The sequence below is a fragment of the Magallana gigas genome, chromosome 1 (assembly GCF_963853765.1).
Source record: "Magallana gigas chromosome 1, xbMagGiga1.1, whole genome shotgun sequence".
NCBI lineage: Eukaryota > Metazoa > Mollusca > Bivalvia > Ostreida > Ostreidae > Magallana > Magallana gigas.
In genome coordinates, this window is record NC_088853.1 from 54,127,264 (window position 1) to 54,147,559 (window position 20,296).

Consider the following 20,296-nt stretch of genomic DNA (forward strand, 5'->3'; position numbering starts at 1 on the left):
TTTCGGTTCCATTTTTTCGGTTTGTATTTTGAAATCCGTATTCTTTACAAAATGACGTCGAAATCGAAGGGTGGTTCGTTTTAGTGGAAGAACTTTGACTTTTTATGTACTTAAGTACAGGTTCACGTAAGAATCAGGCAAACAGTGATAAGTCATATATTTCATATTGAGATAATAATTTATTTGGAGAACATGATAAACAAGTGTTCTCAAAAAATGATAAAATTTTCGACGAATCGTGCATAATTGCGAAGCTGTGTTACTAAAAATAGACCCACTCTGTCAAAGTCTTTAAATTCAAGAAAAACAATTATATAATAATCTAAAAGAATTTCAAAAAAAATTAACGTCAATTCAAGCTTTAAAAAATGTTGTTATAGAGTGAAGACAATACGGCTGTATTTTATTTTAATTTGGACCAGAGATAAAGTTAAAATTGACAGGTTTCTTGAGTAAAATATGAAATCATGCTGCTTATTATGACGTCATATCGATCAGAGGAATTTTTACTCAATCGATCGCTGAGAGTTGCCTTATCATACCCGCGTTTTTTGTCAAAAAAGAGATACATGTAATTAATATAAAACTCATAATAAAAAGTCAATCAATGAGCGATTCATCATAATGACACTAAATGTTCTTATTACTTTTTTAGGACACCCTCAATCGTTGAGCATTGCCATTCTCATGGAAAACCATCACGTCATCTCGATTCACTGTCGCATTAGTTCTTACAGCTCTTTATTCATCAAAAAGAGGATTTCTTTCGCACTCCTCTAACAGATGTTTCTTCTTTTCTTTTTCCCCTCTCTCTTTCATGCCTTTTCCTCTCTCTGTGACATTTTTCTCGGAAGGGGTGTGTTCCACGGTGAAATATAAGATTTGTTTAATTACCATTATGTCCACCAATAAACCGTTCACATTATTCTTACGATGACTGGCGCTTACGTGTTTTGTTGTTGATGCTTTTGTTTTAAAACAGTCTTTGGTGCTAAGTTAGTATCAGTTGCATGCACATTTTCAGAGGTTTTGTTAAGGGACAGGTTTAATGGGAGAATCATTTGCTTTTGAATCAGTGTGCTGATAATTTCTCTCAAAAAAGAAGGATTTGTCTACCTCTTTTTCCTGCACCTCAAAAGTAACTTTTTCTTTTAAGATCATTGTTAAATGTTTCATTCACAATCTTAAATGAATAAGAGTGTCACCCCTACATTGGCCACCAAAATTGTAATATGACTGCTACCCTGAGAGGGGGATAAATCCTGCTCCTGGGACAGTCGGGTACGGGGGGGGGGGGGTGACTACTACATGTCTGTAGTTGCTGAATAATACAGTCAGCCAAAATTAATGAACAAAGATCAAAGTTTAAAATTGATAACAAATTTAATAGCAAAAGATGAATAAAGTAGATGAGAAACTGGTACCTCCAGTGGAACAAATCAATATTACACTGAAAATATTACAAATTTTACTTTGGAGTTTAAATAAGAAAAATGAAAAAATTCCTACACGTTTTTATTACATCGGGCGTCTAGTCTGAAAAGGACAGACTTCTGAGAGAAAAAAATAGTTTTAATGAACAGTGCCTTATCAAAATTAATACCGAAGTCGGCATAATGTGCTTTGAACGGGAAGATGAGCTTACATGTACCCGAGAACTAGGCTGCTTTAAGCAGTGGACACAAGGCGAGCAATCCGCCGAACTACTCGAAACACGCCTTTATATAGTGTGAATACACAAAAGAAACGATCAGCAAACCATGGCATGTTACCATACACCTTTTGGATAAAATTACAGGTAATAAACCTATCACAAAAATTGAAGTTACTATTTAAGTATCTTATATTGAATTATTTTTAGCTTAGTTATGGTTTATGCAATTTTTGATTTTTAATATAATAAACATATGATATAATTATCTCCCATGTTTACAAATTTGAATGCCCTTATTCCAATGAATCTTTTCGCCAAATTTAGTTGATATCGGACCAGTGGTTCTAAATAAGAAGGTTACTTCCAAAAAAAAACGGACGCCGGAGATAAAGTGATCAGAAAAGTTCACTTGACCTTTCAGCTCAGCTCAGGTGTGAGCTAAAAACGTCCAAAAGGCTAGTTAAAATATTGTTTTTAATATTAATACTGTATATATGTGAATAAAATAACCAGAATAGTGGAGGAAAAGTTTTCATTCTCAGTTACTTGATTGAAGAAAGCTGGTCCATAAAAAAAGTATTTTTGGTACACACCTTTCTTCTTTCCATTCATTATTTGTCCTAAAAACTAGATAATAAAATCAGATGAGGGTATACAATTTTTTTAGTAGCTGTTCGCAAAATAAAGATAAATAGTTAACTAGAGGATATAATTTAAAACACAGAAAAAGAAATTGTTAGTCATTATCTGTTCACGTTTGTGATACACAAAGGGTAAATATGTTCATTCTATTTATAAATAAATAGGCAGAAACATGAGAAGGCTACTAACGGTCTTTCAAACCACACGTAGTTGTCTTTATTGCCTAATTTACTCTTCTGACTATGAGCCGTGTCTCTTTCAGCGAATAAGAACCATTTCAGACATGAAAAAAAGTGATCAGAATAGCTAACTTGAGCTATAAAAATAAATCCAACCATATGGCATTTCTAAAACGAGAGTGTTAAAATTTCAAGCATCTGCAATTAACATGATTAACAGTTGCTGGGGAAAATGTGATAGATTTGTTCAGTACAGACATACAAAAAAAGGTAAAAAGTAACCCCCCCCCCTCCTGCGGAGCAGGGGTATAAAAATAAGTACTATACATAAGAGTTTACGAAAATTCAAATTTAATATTGAACATATCTTTATAAGAACTAAAATTATCACTTAATATGTGCAATTTTAAAAATCAATTAAAACTTCTCAGAACATACTTTCCTAATGCAGAAAATTTTCGCATACTTTGTCTTTGCAAATATTTCTCAGTGCGACCCTGTCTTTGTCATATGGTTGTTAGTCTGGATAAAGCTTTGTCGTGAAAATAAGTCGTCATGAACCAGTTTATTAGAAGTAAAATCGTAAATAAGGTCACAACAAATAAAAGGTGGTTTACAGTATCTCAAAATCTATGACACTGGTCTTCTGACCACTTAAGTTTTGTTAAGATTACATCATAGTTCTCTGAACATGCCATTTTAATCTATCTTATTTCTTTTTTAAAAAATCTTCATAATTTATCGAACAAAAAAAACCCTGTTCAACATCTTCTAAACTTCTAAACTGAAACCATTATGGACAGGCAACTTACCTGGTATAAACAGAAACATCAAGTGCATTCATTTAGGGACGCTAAACAAGTAAACAACTTTAAAAATAAAACTTACCGTCAATTTCTGAGGATCTCCAGTCAAAGGGAGAATGGTTTCTTGGTTGAATTTCAAATCTTTCATATTCTGGTGAGCAATGCCACTATATTTCGTTCCATTCCGTTGAGTACAGTTCAATAAATTCAGCTGTTTTTTCTTTGGATATGGAATTCCAATTCCTGATTGCCTGGCCCCTTTTCAAACTTGCTAGTTTCTTTAGCAACTGCCCCATTTTGAGAGCATAAGAAGGCCTAGCAAATACCTTGGTTCCACTTATGGAGTTTTGAGTCGTGATTTCTGCAATATCTTTTACCCCATTCACACATGCATCAAAAAGCTCTGGTATCAAGGAATCTTCAATATGGGCATTTTCCATTCCAGTTAGTTTTCTGAGAGATAATTTGAGTCTTCCTGCAAGCCGTAGTTTTTCTCTAACAAGAGAGGCTCTCTTGGCCCCCAGTTTTGTGAATTGTGTTTGTCCAAAAAGTAACAACAATGGGTCCGATTTTATTGTTCGGCTTATTTCATCTGCATGCATGGATTCTACAACACATGATTGGACCTCTGAAGCATTGTCTTCACCCAAATTAACTGCACCTTGCAATAACATCTTACCAGCTTACATGCACTCTTTATATGGAAAGTTCTCTATTTTCGAAGGATCATGCGGGTTCGCAATGTACATTTCTTTATATGACGACAAAGGTCAGTTGCAACATAAAAGGTTAGACAATACTGACAGGGAAGATACTGATCTGCAATGTGAAGTTTATCATCTTTCGGTCTTCTACCAACAATGAAATTTTCACTCTTTTTCAAGACAACTTCGATGTTGTGATTGAAATCACCAAGACTTCTGTACTTGTCTAGAATCTTCTTTCTGTTTTCATTACCTTTAGCTGCAATTTCTAAATTCACTTCTTGATGCTGTGACTTGAATTTTTTTTCTGAGATTTCAGGCAGAAATAGCAAAAATGCTGTTTTGTATAATCACGACCTTCTTTAGCACTATAACTACACTGTATTTGTATGCAGTTGTTGTTAGAAGTTGCCTTGCCTATGAAGAAAACCTAAGAAAAAGTTTAGAATTTACACTATTTGAGGATCCTTGCATAGTAATCCCACAGACTTTAGCACTATAATTCTCGAGAAAAATATTTTTAAAACATTTTCCATATACAATTTGTTGTTTTCCGCGAATTCAATCGATTGCGAATTTAATTGTGTGTCCCTTCATTTGAACAAACTTGAATCCCCTTCACCCAGTGATGCTTTGTGCCAAGTTAGGTTATAATCTGCCAAGTGGTTCTGGAGAAGAATATGAAAATGTGAAAAGTTTACAACAACGACAATGCCAACACCAAAGCCGAGAGACAAATGTTTTTACTCGGTGGGTGTCGGGATACTCGTGACCTGTACTGTATAATACTGAATATAATTGTATAATTAAGGTATGGGCATGTAACACTAAGCAGTGTACATCATGAAACAGCTTTTGAAAAAAAAATTAAATGTATTTTTTGAAATCGAATGTTTTACTTCAATCTATTTTTCTTAAAGATATGTTTTTATTGTTTTGTAAATGTGTGCCGTGCCATGCCATGAATGTGATTGTATTTTTTTACTGTTTTTGTAGGAGAATTGCTCCCCTTTTTAATGTGATTGTCAATTTCATATAGGTTTTTTGTATTGGTAACTTTTGTGTGTTTATTTTTCTAATATTTGTTGTTCATTGTCTTACCAGATAATCCAAAAATGTAGAGTTGGGGTCTCTCAATGAATGACTGCAGGTCAATTTTTTTTCTTTTCTGGATTTCTTTGTTTGAATTCTTCATCTGTCAGAAAGTTGATAGGGTCATAGTGAAAGCATGACATAAAACTTACATAAGAGTGATTCAATATATCTGAGTGATCATGCCACATCTTTAACATCCATTCCTTTTCCTTCTGATGTAGTGTGTCTCTGGCATTCTCAATGTCTCCAGGTTCTGACATCAACTTGCAGAATTGTTCCACTTGTTCTTCTGTCGTGTATTCGTAGTTGGTGTGCCTGACAACACCAGCTTTTTCAAGCCGGTCGATCTCATTCTTGACAATTGTTTTGAGCTGCCATATATTTTTTTTAGTTTTTCTTGCAATTCACCGTCTTGGTCAATATAATCTGTCTTGTAGCTTTAGGGGCGACTTCCTCACCAATGTAAAATTTCTTGCACTGAATATATCTTTTAATGATTTTTTTGAAAACATTTGCCGAACATGAAGTTGGAACTGATAATCTGTATGCAACTTTTTTTTTACCTCCTCACTCGTCGTAAATATTCATTGAAAGAGAATTTTTTCTAGACTTATGCCGTTTGATATAGCAAACTGTTATATAGCAAACTGTTTGATTTTTGTAACATTTATTTTTTCAGCTAACCTAGTCCAGTTAATAGGACGGTTTGAGGGCATACAAGCCAATTCATGTTCAAGTACTTCTTTATTGATATTGTATGAATTGAATGGGCCATGGTGTTTTTCTTCTTTAAACGTTTGTTTTTTTTTCATTCTGTGTTTTCTCCATAACTGTAGTTTCTTCTCTATTTGTAAATCCAGTAGCCAATCTGTCCCTCATGCTGACTGAAAGATTTTCCTGAGCACAAAAAGTAGTGGACATTCACATCATCTTGCAAAATAGCATTTTTCAGAGTTGATTTTAATTAACTCTCCTATGCAGTTACTCTGACAAACCGAAAGTGAAACAGTGTTTGGACCTAAGCACAAATCATCACCGCTGACAAGACTTAGATCTTGAAAATAATAGATACATTCGGTGTACTCCATGCTGTACCATTGTTTTTCAAAAACCGTATTTATAAATACCTTGAAAACATTCAGATTTTATATAGTACGAACAATTTAATTAGTTTTTTTGGTAGTTGTGTGTATTCCTACGCCAGAGTTCAACCAAAGTTTTGAATCTTGGACACTATTTTTCGTCGTTTCCATCATTTTCTTATTGACGACGAAGATTTAGGGTATGTTGATGATCTGTGTATTAACTCGCATGCAATAAAGTACAAAGAAACAGGGGGTCGTACAATTGATGGCATTTTACGTCATGATGTACCTTTCATTAATACATTCCAGCCAGATCATATTATTTTTAAGATTTGAAGGCTATGACGTAAGACGATTATATTCACCGGAGGGATTCTGAGCAGTTGTATAAGTCTTGCATAACACGTGTAGTGTAGTTAAATTGGTAGCATTATATCATCACCGACACTTCAGAATTTTTCTACAAACTTTACTTCGAGCGTTTTTCGACGGCGCGAGAGTGGACTGGGTATTTCGTGTATTTCTCATGTGTTACATGATTTAAATATTCGCACTAATCTTTTAAAATCTCACATCAAACGCACGCTATTTACATACTCTCCAAACTGAGCTTTTATTCTGCAGCCACATCAACTTCTGACCAGACCGGCCATTGTGATAGAACATGTTTAACCCAATTTCATTAGTTAATATTCCTGATGGTTCTATCAGAATCCGTCTTTCTCGAAGACGTCAAAATGGCATTTTCATGTTTAGATGAAAGGTCAAAATCAACGAAGTCTATATCATTAAAATCTCCAAGATTTTCTTCAGTAATTTCATATCTGTCGAGTGCCTGGCTCAAAGACAAATCGTCTAAATCTTCAAAATTGGTCAAAAAATCAAAATCGAAATTGCTTACAACGTCCAGCATGTTCACGAGCTATCATGAAATGAATCTCTTTTTTATTTGTATTTCTGTGAAAATGACACTCTCAATGAAATTTACGTCATCAGATATGCGACAAGTTGTTTACATCATATATGCCTCGTATTACATGTATTGGTTATATCGTTTTTATGGGGCGTGGAAATCTCGGGCGCTCCGCGCCCTCGATTTCCACGCTCCATAAAAACGATATAATGAATACTACTCGGCTTCTATGATGTAACCTATACATACCTTAACTCTTTTTTCTTTATTTTTAGCTCATCTGAGCTAAAAGCTCAAGTGAGCTATTCTGATCAAATTTTGTTTGAGCGTCCGACTGTATGTAAACTTTATTTTTTTTTTACTTCTTCTCCAGAACTACAAGGCCGATATGAAACAGACTTGGAACAAAGCATTCTTAGGTGAAGGAAAATCAAGTTTGTTAAAATAAAGAGCAACACTCTCTTTCAAAGAGAGATAATGAAGAATTATTGAAAAATTGTCGGTATCTTTCAAAAATCTGCTCAAAAAGCAATTGGCCATAAAAGCTGTAACTTGTGTGTAAGCATTGTCGGCTAGGGTCGATTCAAGTTTGTTAAAATCTTGATCCCCGGGGGTAGAGTAGGGTCACAATGGGGTCAAATTTTTACATAGAAATATATAGGGAAAAATCTCCAAAAGGTTTCTTCTCCAAAACCAATTGGCCAAGTTGTTCAAGTCATGATTCTTGGTGGTAGGGTGGGGATGACTATGTGGGAAGGAGCAAATTGTTATTAATTTGAAACTAAAATGTTAGAATATATTGTTTTACTAATATGTGAGCGTCTTCACAAATTATATTCTCAATTGTCCCTGGACAATTTTTTGACCCAATAGGGCTTATTGATTTTGAAATATAATGTTTAAGATCTTCTTGAGAACTGTAATACACATTATGTGATATGACTTTGATATATTTTTCCATCTTGTTCAGAAGTGGCTCATTGTTCAACATAGAATATCTGAAGAAAGAAATTTGAAAATCTTTTCTATTCTACTATTTAACCAGATATTTTGTATATGATTCCATAAACATTATTTCATTATGGCTGTTGTTGCTCAGGTGAGCGATGTGGCCCATGGGCATCTTGTTTTTAGAAAAGGGGGCATCTGTTCAATATAAAATATAAGAAACTGAAAGAAAAATATTCCGTATTCTAAAGCTCTGCATCTACATTTATTTATTAAAAGAGCATTTATTGGCCAAGATATTGTTTTGTTATGTTTTAAAATGTTATTTACATTTAAAAAAAACAATACAAAGATGTTATAATATAAAAAAATGAAAAAAAAATCTGGTAGTTATTTCAAATATTTTTTATTTTCAAAATCATGCCTCGCAAATCAAACAAAATTTGGCTCCAGGAAGTCCCTGGAGCAGAAACAGAGAATGCAAGAGAGGAGGCATCAGGCAAAGGAGAGCGTCAACTCAATAAAAGGTCCCAAAGATATGAGCGTCAACTCTATAAAAGGTGTAGAAGAGAGTGTCACCTCTATAAAAGGTCCAGAAGAGAGCGTCACCTCTATAAAAGGTCCAGAAGAGAGCGTCAACTCTTTAAAAGGTCCAGAAGAGATCGTAACCTCTATAAAAAGACCAGAAGAGAGCGTCAACTCTATTAAAGGTCCAGAAGAGAGCCTCAACTCTATAAAAGGTCCAGAAGAGAGCCTCAACTTTATAAAAGGTCCTGAAGAGAGCGTCAACTATATAAAAGGTCCTAGAAATAAGAGCATCAACTCAATAAAAGGTCCTGAAGAGAGCGTCAACTCTATAAAAGGTCCTAGAAATAAGAGCGTCAACTCTATAAAAGGTCCAGAAGAGAGCGTCAACTCTATAAAAGGTCCAGAAGGGAGCGTCAACTTTATAAAAGGTCCAGAAGAGAGCGTCAACTCTATAAAAGGTCCAGAAGAGAGCGTCAACTTTATAAAAGGTCCAGAAGAGAGCCTCAACTCTATATAAGGTCCAGAAGAGAGCATCAACTCTATAAAAGGTCCTGAAGAGAGCGTCAACTCTATAAAAGGTCCTAGAAATAAGAGCGTCACCTCTATATAAGGTCCAGAAGAGAGCGTCAACTCTATAAAAGGTCCAGAAGAGAGCGTCAACTCTATAAAAGGTCCTGAAGAGAGCGTCAACTCTATAAAAGGTCATAGAAATAAGAGCGTCACCTCTATAAAAGGTCCAGAAGAGAGCGTCAACTCCATTAAAGGTCCAGAAGAGAGCATCAACTTTATAAAGGGTCCAGAAGAGAGCGTCAACTTTATAAAAGGTCCAGAAGAGAGCCTCAACTCTATAAAAGGTCCAGAAGAGAGCGTCAACTCTATAACAGGCCCAGAAGAGAGCGATTTGATTTTGATTAGAAAAAGGAGCAAATCAATATCATACAGTTGATATTGAACGTAAGACACATCTTCGGTTTGCTTCCAACAGGATTTGGCAAGTCTGTTTGCTACATGTTGCCACCTCTGAAGTAAGTATATAGCACGACCAACCGTATCCAGTGAAATGGACTACCCTATATGCAATAATTTGCCAAAAAATGACTAAGTTCAAAAGCGGGTTTTTTCATAAATTTTTAAAAATCAAAATCCGAGCAATATGCACACCCCTGATATATGTACAGTTGATCTGCAAAAGAACAACTCCCTATCTTGAAAACTGTAGGAGGTGTTATCCGTACAATAAGGGCACCCTATATGCAATATTTTGCCAAAAATGACTAAGTTCAAAAGCTGGTATTTTTTCATAAATTATCAGAAATCAAAATTCTAGCAATATGCACACCTCTGATATATGTACAATTGATCTGCAAAAAAACAACTTCCTATCTTGAAAACTGTAGGAGGAGTTATCCGTACGATGAGGGTACCCTTTTGGCAGCGGCCCGCCCACCTGCCATTTTCACACCGGATTTTTCCGTTGGAAAACCCGGTTAAAAACCAATAATAGTTGTTTAACTCCTAAAAATCAACTATTAAAACAAATAATGTTAATCTTTATTAGATATTGAATTCATGTTTGCTCTTAGATTACCAACGTCTTGGACACTAAAACATCAAAACGCAGAATCATCACCTTTTCGGACCAAACAGGTTCAGTCGACGTCAAATGAGAGAAACTATATTTTAAGAGCTTGAGGAATTTGGATGTTTTGTGCCGATTACAGACAGGATGTATCCGCGGTTTATTGTTTATGACTTTGAGGCTTTAATCAATTCACTGGACTACGAACAAAACACCACTAAACTTTAATGGCAGGTACAACATATACCAATTTCAGTCAGTGTCTGTTCGAATCATCAAAATTATTCCACGCCGCAATGCTTTGTTTCAAGTGACCCGGACAATCTTCTTACAAAAATGCTGGTATATATGGAAACCATTTCGGATAACTGCAACAGAGAAGCCTTAAAGAAATGAAACTTTGTGACTGATTATCTAAACAATCAAATTTAGCATTGGAGTAAAGCCGAACCAAGTAAGACCGATACCGCCATGGTGAACGGTTTAAATCGCATGATGGACAAATTTCGATTTTACTGTCAGTAAGTGCCTGTACTCGATTTTAACTCAATTTGATCAAGAATTATCTAGCGTGACACCTCCGCATGCACGATCCAACGGCATGACAATCACAAAGAACAACTCCATTACTTGTATTAGTAACGACAGACTTCGATTTCTGTACATTACAAATTATTTGGCACCTGGGACGTCGTATTCAAATCTTTTAAAGGCATATGGAATTAAAGAAGTCAAGGAATTTTTCTGAACGAATACCTCCAGCGTTTTAACCAACTGGACGAAAAGAAACTCCCACCCCACAGTACTTTCTACAGCAATCTCCAACAAAAAAAAAACATCAGTGAGGAGGACTATCAGTTTTGCGTAGATATTTGGCAGAAACAGAACATGACATGTTTAAGAAACTTTTTAGAGTGGTATAACAATCAAGACGTCGGACCGTTTGTTCAGGCTGTGAGGAAACTTTTAGTTTTTTATTTCGAGAGGAACATTGACATTTCTAAAGTGGCCATGTCTGTTCCCGGAATAGCTTGAACTATGTTGTTTAGAGCAAGCGCTCGTGCACAAGCAATATTTGCACTCTATGGCAAAAATGACACTGACTAATATAAAACTGTAAAAACGAACATTGTTGGTGGGCTTTCGATCATTTTCAACCGCTATACTTAGACAGGAGATACTTTCATTCGGAACAACCCCAAAAACCGTGCCAGAACATTATTGGATACGACGCGAACGCACTTTATCTGTGGGCTCTGGACCAAAGTATGCCAACTGGACCACACATTCGACGGCGAGCTGACACTGGATTCCTCGGAGAGGTAAGAGACAAATACATGTCTGCTTACTATTGGATGGAATGGATTACCTCCGAATCTGGCAAACCAATCCAGCATGAGCTAAATTTCGGCAGGAAGAAACGCGTCGGTCCTTTTCCCGTTGATGGATATTGCGCAGAAAGAAATACAATTTTCCAGTTTCATGGATTTTTTTTCACGGACATGACTGTTTAGTGACAAAAAAATGTTAAAAGTGAAAAGTGGCATAAAACCAAATCAGGCAGTTACCAGAAAACAAAGGACATAACGAAGTTTCTACGCCGAAAGGGATATAATGTGAATGAAATTTGGGAATGCAAATACAACCAGCTGAAACAACAGTGTGCCGGCCTGCGAAGAAAAATCACGGAGTTCCCCCCCCCCCCAATTTTATAACAAATTCAAAGGACAAGTGAGTGAGTAGCAAACCCTAGAAGCAGTTGTTGGTGGGACTTTATTTGGGATGGTGGAAGTAGACATATCCATACCAGATCATTGGCCTGAAGGGAACGAGTACATCAGTGAACCCCATGAATATTTCCAAGAAATGGCCCCGATCTTTTGTACAACCGATATCCCGTTCTTAGCAATAGGGGATCACATGCAGGACTACGTGAGAAGGAACGGTTTGTGTGAAAAACTCATGACTTTCTTCATAACTTTGTCGATCGTTGTGATTTTTAATATTTTGAAATGGACACGGACAGTGCTTACGAGGCTTAATCCGGCGACAGCTTCCAAGAAATGTGAAACCCCACTTACAGTGCTGCTATCCTGAAAGTTGGCAAGGATAGGATAGGATAGGATGCACGATACATGATAGAAATATAAAAGTTTAGTTTTATCCTATCCTATCTTGCATCCTGTAGCCAATCAGATTCGAGTATAAATTTCAGAGTTATTTTGCGAAACGAAAATTGGCTTAAAGTAGATCCAGTGTTCTGTGATGTCACACTTTTTTTGTAAAACTTTGAATTCTTTAAAAATTGTGCAAGATAGTTTTATTTATTTTATGTGAATATAATCACATGGATGTAATTAGAATTATTGGTAGGTTCAAGATATTTTCGCAATTAATTTTATACTAAAGTTCCAAATTTTTATATATTTTATCTATGCAAAGGGGAAATAACTCTTTTTCTGACTTTTCTCTCAGTTGTATGTCTAAATGCTATAGTTTTTCTTATTCCAACGATTAATTTTAAAATATTTTTGTAATTTTAGTTTTCTGATAAAGTTGACATTAAAATTAAACAAGAAAAACAAATTTCTGCCTATGAGATTTTACATTTTTCTAATGCTAAAATATGCTTTAGTTTATGTTTATCTGGCATCTCAAAAAGTGTGATGACATGTATATTTTTTCTAACAGTTGATGGCATTTAAGTCTATTAAGTCGAAATCAGTTCGGTTTTTCAACTTTCCTCAGAGAATTTTACGAGTATGGAGCTACCTTAACAATATATTTTCAATGTCAGTTTAAGGTACGTCACTACACCTTGAAATAGTTTCTCAAATCAGCAGAAAATTACTTGATTATGATGGAAAGCAATGATGGATAAGAAGTATATATGTCAAATAGGTGAGAAAATGTGCAATTTTAGATAACTAATGATATTTTCAAAAAATTCATTCAGTAAACATAAACAAAAGCCCCAGCTGGATTCGAACTCATGGCCTGCAGTTCACAAACCTGATACTTTAACCTCTGAGCTATGACGATATACATCTGAATTGATTGATACAAACAGTTTAACAAAACATTTAAATCGCCATCTTGTGACGTAGTGTCTTTAAAAGTATAAGTCTCGGTGTAGTGAAGTACCTAAATACGTTTTACAGGTTAAACTATTTAAGAATAATTATTACATCAAGAACGCGGTGCATAACATTGATGCGCGTTTAACTGTCGGCGCTACATCTTTGTTAATTCGTACGCAAGTACGGAGTTACTGCGAGAATTCGATGCAATATTTGACTACGTCAGACATGGATTTCTGTATTTACTTCATTTAAAGTCTGCAAGGTAATAAAAGCTTGAATTTATAAACGACCAATTCGGCATTTTAAAAGATAAACATGTATACAAGAATCAGACCAATCGCACCTTCTCGGGCCTTTCCGGCAAGCTCGGAAAAACACCTCGAATGTATTACCTGGGCGTCCATGACAACCCCCCTTTTTGTAAAACTTGAAATAAATAGAACATATTTTACGATCTGTTGAGGTGTGAGCTATACTACATTAAAGTAAACGATATTCACTTAAATATAACACAGAAGCGACATACAAGACTGTCTAGCCGATACTTATTTTAATGGGAAGCGACTCCATTTTGTATAAAATTCTAACATCCGGTGATGTTAATACATTCGAGGTGTTTTTCCGAGCCTGCCGGAAAGGCCCGAGAAGTTGCTATTGGAATCGGACATTGCTTCACGTTTCGTATAATTTCTTCGATGCCCAATAACAGGGACGCATATTTCTGTCCGATATTAACCTGAACATATCGAATTAACAAATGTTAGCTATAAATGCTAAAGAATTTGTACTTTAAAATAACGTTTAACTATCAACGATATAAACTTCCTAAAGGAATTATTTATTTCCAGATCGTGTTTACATTTATTAGCAATGCGAAAGCTCGCTATGCGGCGGTGTAGATCGTAAATAAGAAAATGGCGCAATCCTAACCTCGATTTACATCGTTTACATTACGGAGTTTTTTCCTATGAATACGCCAGAGGTGTCCGAATGTGCTAACTATTTATAGTGAGAAATCCTTTCTGCATGACGTGTTTGGCAAATTTTTGTAAAGAAGCAAGTACAAATCTGCTCTGAATTTTTCATCGATGTTTTTATTTTACTTGTAAGGTGAATACACACAAGTAATGCACATCAAAATGTTGTTTACATACCTAAGTGAACATATGAAAACAAGGTTGTCATAGAATGATGCGTAATAGTTGGGAAAAGACGCTTTTTCGTGCAGCCACGGAAGTTCCAAGAACGATAACTCCATCCTTGTAGTTGTACTACAACTTGTAGTTTACGCTGATAACAACAAAATATGTGCCAATCAATGACAACAAACAATTAAGAAGTCTCATAGAAGTGGAAACTTCAAAAATTCAAGGCAACTAAGCAATTATACTACATTTATACATGAATTTATCACAACTGAAGTCAATTTCGAATTATTTTTATAAGTGGACATATATTCCCAACTGCTGTTTACAGATACAGAGAGTGAGACTGACTCACAGGTAGCTTAATAAAATGAAATATCTGTTCTATATTATAGATATCTTTCTAGTTAATTATTCAGTATATACTCCAGTATAATTATTCTGATATTTACAAATACTACACATATTAGCATGCAGTAAATGGTTTATGATTTATTGTCATGAATGAAAAATATACATGTGTAATTATTCCATGTGTTGCATACATGTTTTAAGCAATTTGTTGGCTTTCTGCAGGGGTCACTTGATTTGGATGCCACTCAGGGTCCATCGGAATCCACAAAAGATTTCACTTATAGTCAAGACACAAGCTCCCCTGAAAGTTCAATAACTGTGGAAAGCCCAAAGAAACCAAGTGACCCAGCAGCAAAACCAAGGAAGAGACAAGTAAGATATGTTGAAACAATTTTATCGTAAAAACATAAAAAATGACAATTATGTTTGTTAAATGTAAGGTGAATTTCCTTGAAATACTTATGACTTGCAAATATATTTTTGCAGATAAATCACTTCTTGGCTGTTGTAAATCCAACAAACCCCGACTCGGACATAGAACAATCCCAAAGCCTGTTGAAAAGGAGTAAATCTACACAAAAAAGGCAAGTCAACTCAAACAGTTTTTACAGGCTCCTTTGCTACAAATTTAAGTTGCATTATTTTTTATGAAGACGCTTTAGTGGAAGTTGTGAATGTAATGACAAAACAACAGAAACACATGTATTTGGAACTATTTTGGGTCTGCATTTCATTTCAGTCTCGAAAACCATGTAGTGCGCAAACAGCGCGCTAGCTGTAGGTTCTGTCTGTCATTGAAAGCATGAGTTTTGCCTGCCTAGATAGCTTAGGTGTTCGCACATATACATTTATAAAAGACAAGGTTTTATCAGAAAAAATTCCTCCTCCTCCTCCTTCTCTTCACCTTTTTTACTCTTTGATTCACTTTACGAGTCTACTTTTTCTGCAATACATATACAGTTTTTCTTTATTTTGACAAAATTCAATCTGTGCATAATTTAAAGCTGACATAGGAAAAGGGAAGAATCTGAAAAATCTAAATACATTGGTCAGGAAAATCAATCGCATCGAAGTCCATTCCTCAGTACTATCTATGGTACCATTGTTTATACCGTGGAAAAGGTAAGAAACTTTCAGAACGCTTTCAGGAAGTCTACAAACCTCTCTGCAAACCCAACTGTTTTGAAAAGTTGCCAAAATGTCTTATGATGTTTTACTCAGGTTTGAAGCCTGCGCTAAAGTAGCTAACTGCTTCCTTACCGTTTTTGAGTTGACAGAATTAGGATTTTTTCAAACCTGCTTCTATAGAATATCTCCGTACAGCAGCATGCAGTACCTTTAAGAGTCTTTGTATGAGGTCCTGGCCTTGAAAAGAGATAAGGTTGTGTGACATCAGCCTTTTTCCTCATACTGATGAGAATAAATATTGATTCTTCTCATAGTTTCTGTGAACAAAACAGCAATCCCCCCCCCCTCTCTCTCTTCCCCTTTATTTCCACTCTAAGATGTAAACGGCATAGGGAGTACTTAAAACATCATCATCTGGATTTCCACTGTCAATTTTCTTAGCTTCTGAAAATGCTGAAAAATGTCATATTATTTGCTTCCCCACTTCTTCTGTTAAACAGTATTACTTGAGCAAGGGCTAACTCTGCATAGAGATGGTGATTGTCTTTAACTTTCCAGCACACCCTTTTTCCCTCCGTGTCCAAAAAGCTGTTCAGTTTTTTGACATCCTCGACAAGTAGTATGAGCATTGTCTCATTGTCTTGTTTTCCAACGGAAGACCTTATTGTTTTCGTACGGTTTCTTTTTAGGGTCTTCCGTTGGAAACGGTTTCTTTTTATTATTATACTTTTTCTTTTTTTTCTGATTCCTTTTTTGGCTTCATAACTCAAAAAGTTTTTAACCGATTTTTAGGAAACTTTCAGAGATGATGTGCAGTTATAATGCCTCGAAGATGTTAAAGTTTCTATAGCAATGTCACTTCCGTTTTTACGTTACGATCATTCGATTTTCTTTTTATTGTTTTGTTATCTTTATGTTTTAAAGGACAATTTAGCTCTTCTAAATATTTTTATGTCTGGCAAGAAGAGCATAGCTTATTATTATTATTATTAGCTTATTGTTATAGAGTCAAGTTTATCAACCGAGTAAAGTAGATTTCTGATGTATAATCCGTTTATTCATTCACTACCTTTCGCCATTGTTTCCCAATTGTGCATGTGCAGTACAGTCGGTCGCACGATGGTGCGATGAAATGATGAAGGATACCATCGCCAACGCACTGTCGCTCTAATACTTCATCCTCATCGCATTATCGCACTATCGACCCAAACACCGATGGTGTAATGATGTGCAGGTAAACTTCACAGCTTTATCCGGATTCTATACATAACCTGTTGTTCATGTTCTTGATGTACTCCCAAAACTAGATTTATACTTATAGCATATTCATGAAAAAGTAATGTGTATAGTTTTTAAGATATTCCTTTTTATAACTTTCATAAATAGATTATACATTACACATGTGTTTTTAATTATAATTCATATATATACATTGACAGTATTCAGTTGATTTCTCCGGGTTTTTTAAAGATATAATCTACATATATTATTCCTAGAAATCATATGCTTTTCTACAACAAAACGTGATATACGTGACAATTCTTTTTGACGGAGAATAAATAAAATGATTATTTTGGGTAAATCGACGCACCCGAGATCTCGCTACTAGGTAAACATGGTGGTCATAAGGCCGAGTTTTTTAAAACGATGACATTCCAAGGCGAAGGATGGCCGTTGTGAACCATTGAAAGGAAAACAAAGTTAGCAGAGTATGGGTAAACTATATGTTTAATTAATAAATCCAATTTTTTAGGCGGTTGAATGCTTTTAAGGTCGGATATAATTCCCGAAGCGAGCGACACAAAAACGGCGGCGTAAATCGGAGGTTTTTACAACGCTTGGAACTGTAGCTCTCTGGTTTGTCTATCCGAATTTTTTCAACCAGAAAGCTACAGATCTGCAGCTAATTTACATTGATAATAAAGTTTTTTATTGTTTATAAAAGATCAAGTCCATAACAATATAAAACTAGACAAACAGTTTACGAACGGCTTTCCCCAAATTTATTTCAAAATTAAATTTGTTGACGGTTTATAATGATGAAATTATGGTGTACAGATTCAAAATATTCTATATTTTGTAAAAATACAGTACTTATTTAAATAGTTTACATCCAAATGATCATGTTAATTGCTTCTAGCTATTTATATATCATTATTGCCGATCATTCCTTAAGAAGGAATACTTGTTTATATTCTACCTCAAATTTGACGGACTCAACGACTGCTGACATACAAACTGGAATCAACACTATGGATCGGCAAACAACGAGTCTCGCGGTACGAAACACGACACACTGCTTTACATATTATTTTTTGTACCCATTTAATTATAAGCATGTTTTTTTTATATACTGGTACATGTTTAAAAGAAATTTTAATCCCAGACGAAACACATACACGTAACTCGGCACATTAGTGAATGTGAAAATGATGATGATGATGATGATGATGATAATGTAACGATGTTTGAAATGGCGCAGAAATAAATAATTATTTTTTAAAGTATGACTGCATGTTGTTTTGTAGTTGTTTTTATTTTATTTGTTCGTGTTTGTTTTATTGTTGTTGTTGTTGTAATTTGTTGTTGTTTTTTGCATGAACCGAGCATAGGAACAAAACAAGTAAGTAATTTTATTTTTTTAAAGCTTTTAAACGTTAAAAATATTTTTTTATTATAAACTATAACGTTTGGTGATGCTTTTAAAAACAGACATGAATAAAAATACATTTTTTTTATTTGTGTATGCTATATGTAATGGAAGTCTTTGATATGGCTTTAAAAACCATACATTCTCATCACAGTGAAGTAATATATTTTTTACTATTTTTAGTGAACGAAGCGTTTGATATGGCGCTTTCCGCCATTATCATAGCGGCGATTGTCGCTATGGGGATTTTACTTCGGTATCTCCTCGCGACTTCATTTTGAAAAGAGAGAGGAGGTTTGCGCCCCAAACTCGACAGAGCCCATCCGACAGAGCCCACGCCTTTTCAGGAGCTAACTTTCAAGAAGGAGCCTGTGACACCACCCTCTACCAGAAAGTCGCTCTCCATGCCCGTACTGACCCCGCAGAAGGACTTCTCTGCAAGAGATTTCAATTGCTGTTTAACGGGACATGGTCACGATTTTTTCTTAAAAATACATTTTAGATTAAGCATTAAAAATGAAAGCCCTAAATATACTTGTAGCACAGCACGAAAACCAATTGATAAAAATTGAAACAAATATGATTTTCAAAATCAAAACAAGGCAAGAGCCCAAAACACGTTTTTTTTATTGTTTGAAACATCACGTGACTAAACTTACAACATGGCGCCGAAATTGACAGTATTAGAGAAGAGGAAAAGAAAACAAGAGCGAATGCGACGATACCAAAGCATGACAATTAATATTGGTGATGTTATAGACGACTTGAATGGGTTGAAATATGATTTAAATATTAACAGCGACAGAAGTTTGGCTGATTTTCTTGTTCAAAGGTAAGTTTGGAGATATGACATCGGGGGATCGGCTCAATGTTTGATATAGTTGTACCTTTATCACTTTTATACATGTATAAAAGTGAGAATTGTCGTGTAACTCTAAGTATTTCAAATGCAAAACAGGCTAGGGAAATGCAATGATTGAGAAATATGATAGATTTTTAAAAAATCATCATCAAAATGATGATGTTTTATTTTATTGAATCTTGGGAAGAGGGTGCATGGTAGGGAAGGGGTTGGAGTCAGGTGGATTAAGTATTCATGGAAACAGTTAAAAAGATTTTCACTCTTTTAAATTAAATGACAGTTTGAATTCCAATTATGTAATACTTTTTTATTTATTGATACTATTCAGTGAAATTATAAAAGAAAAAGATACGTGTATATTGGTTGACTAAAAATTATTTCCAATCTGTGTTTAAAGTGTACTTAAAAGGTTTTGTGGCCTGATTTCTTTAACGCGTGCGTCAAGATTGTTTTTTGTTTTTCTAAAGGACATCTTTGTACGACTTAATATTATTTACATTTTTTGCTTCCTAATAAGTTGTACCGGTATTCAAAACATTTATATAATCTTTAAATATGAGAAAGAGCCAGATTATACTCGTAAAGTTATCCCTGAATTTCGAGTTACATATTTTATTGTTTATCATTGGTTTGTTTCCGTGTTTATTCTTTTGTCTATCTTATTTCAGTCCAATAAGAAACAGACATTATGAGTCCGACTTATATAGAATTTTTGTTGTCACTAGTTTTAGACTATGTCCATCAAACCTTTTATTTCCGAATTATTCCAAATTTTTCGGTTTTAAAAAGTTTTCGCTTCTTGTAAATATTTGTATTCAGTTAAATATTTTAGACATCATTTTAGATTACAACTGTTACATTGAAATGACGTATGGGGAAAATGTATATCAAATTACTTTCAGGGGGTATATCCTTAAAGCACCTCGCTTTTAAAAAAATAT

General features: G+C 34.8%; 1 protein-coding gene across 1 annotated transcript; it reads left to right on the plus strand.

Annotated features, from left to right (window-relative positions):
- Positions 1 to 8,504: 8,504 nt before the first annotated feature.
- LOC105324035 (leucine-rich repeat and coiled-coil domain-containing protein PF3D7_0703800-like) lies at positions 8,505 to 9,071 on the plus strand. The gene has a single exon (XM_011423096.3). It carries the CDS (start codon positions 8,505 to 8,507, stop codon positions 9,069 to 9,071), a length of 567 nt encoding a protein of 188 aa, XP_011421398.3.
- Positions 9,072 to 20,296: the final 11,225 nt, after the last annotated feature.

Coding starts and splice junctions, on each gene's coding strand:
- LOC105324035 (XM_011423096.3), top strand. CDS start 8,505: ATGCAAGAGAGGAGGCATCAGGCAAAGGAGAGCGTCAACTCAATAAAA.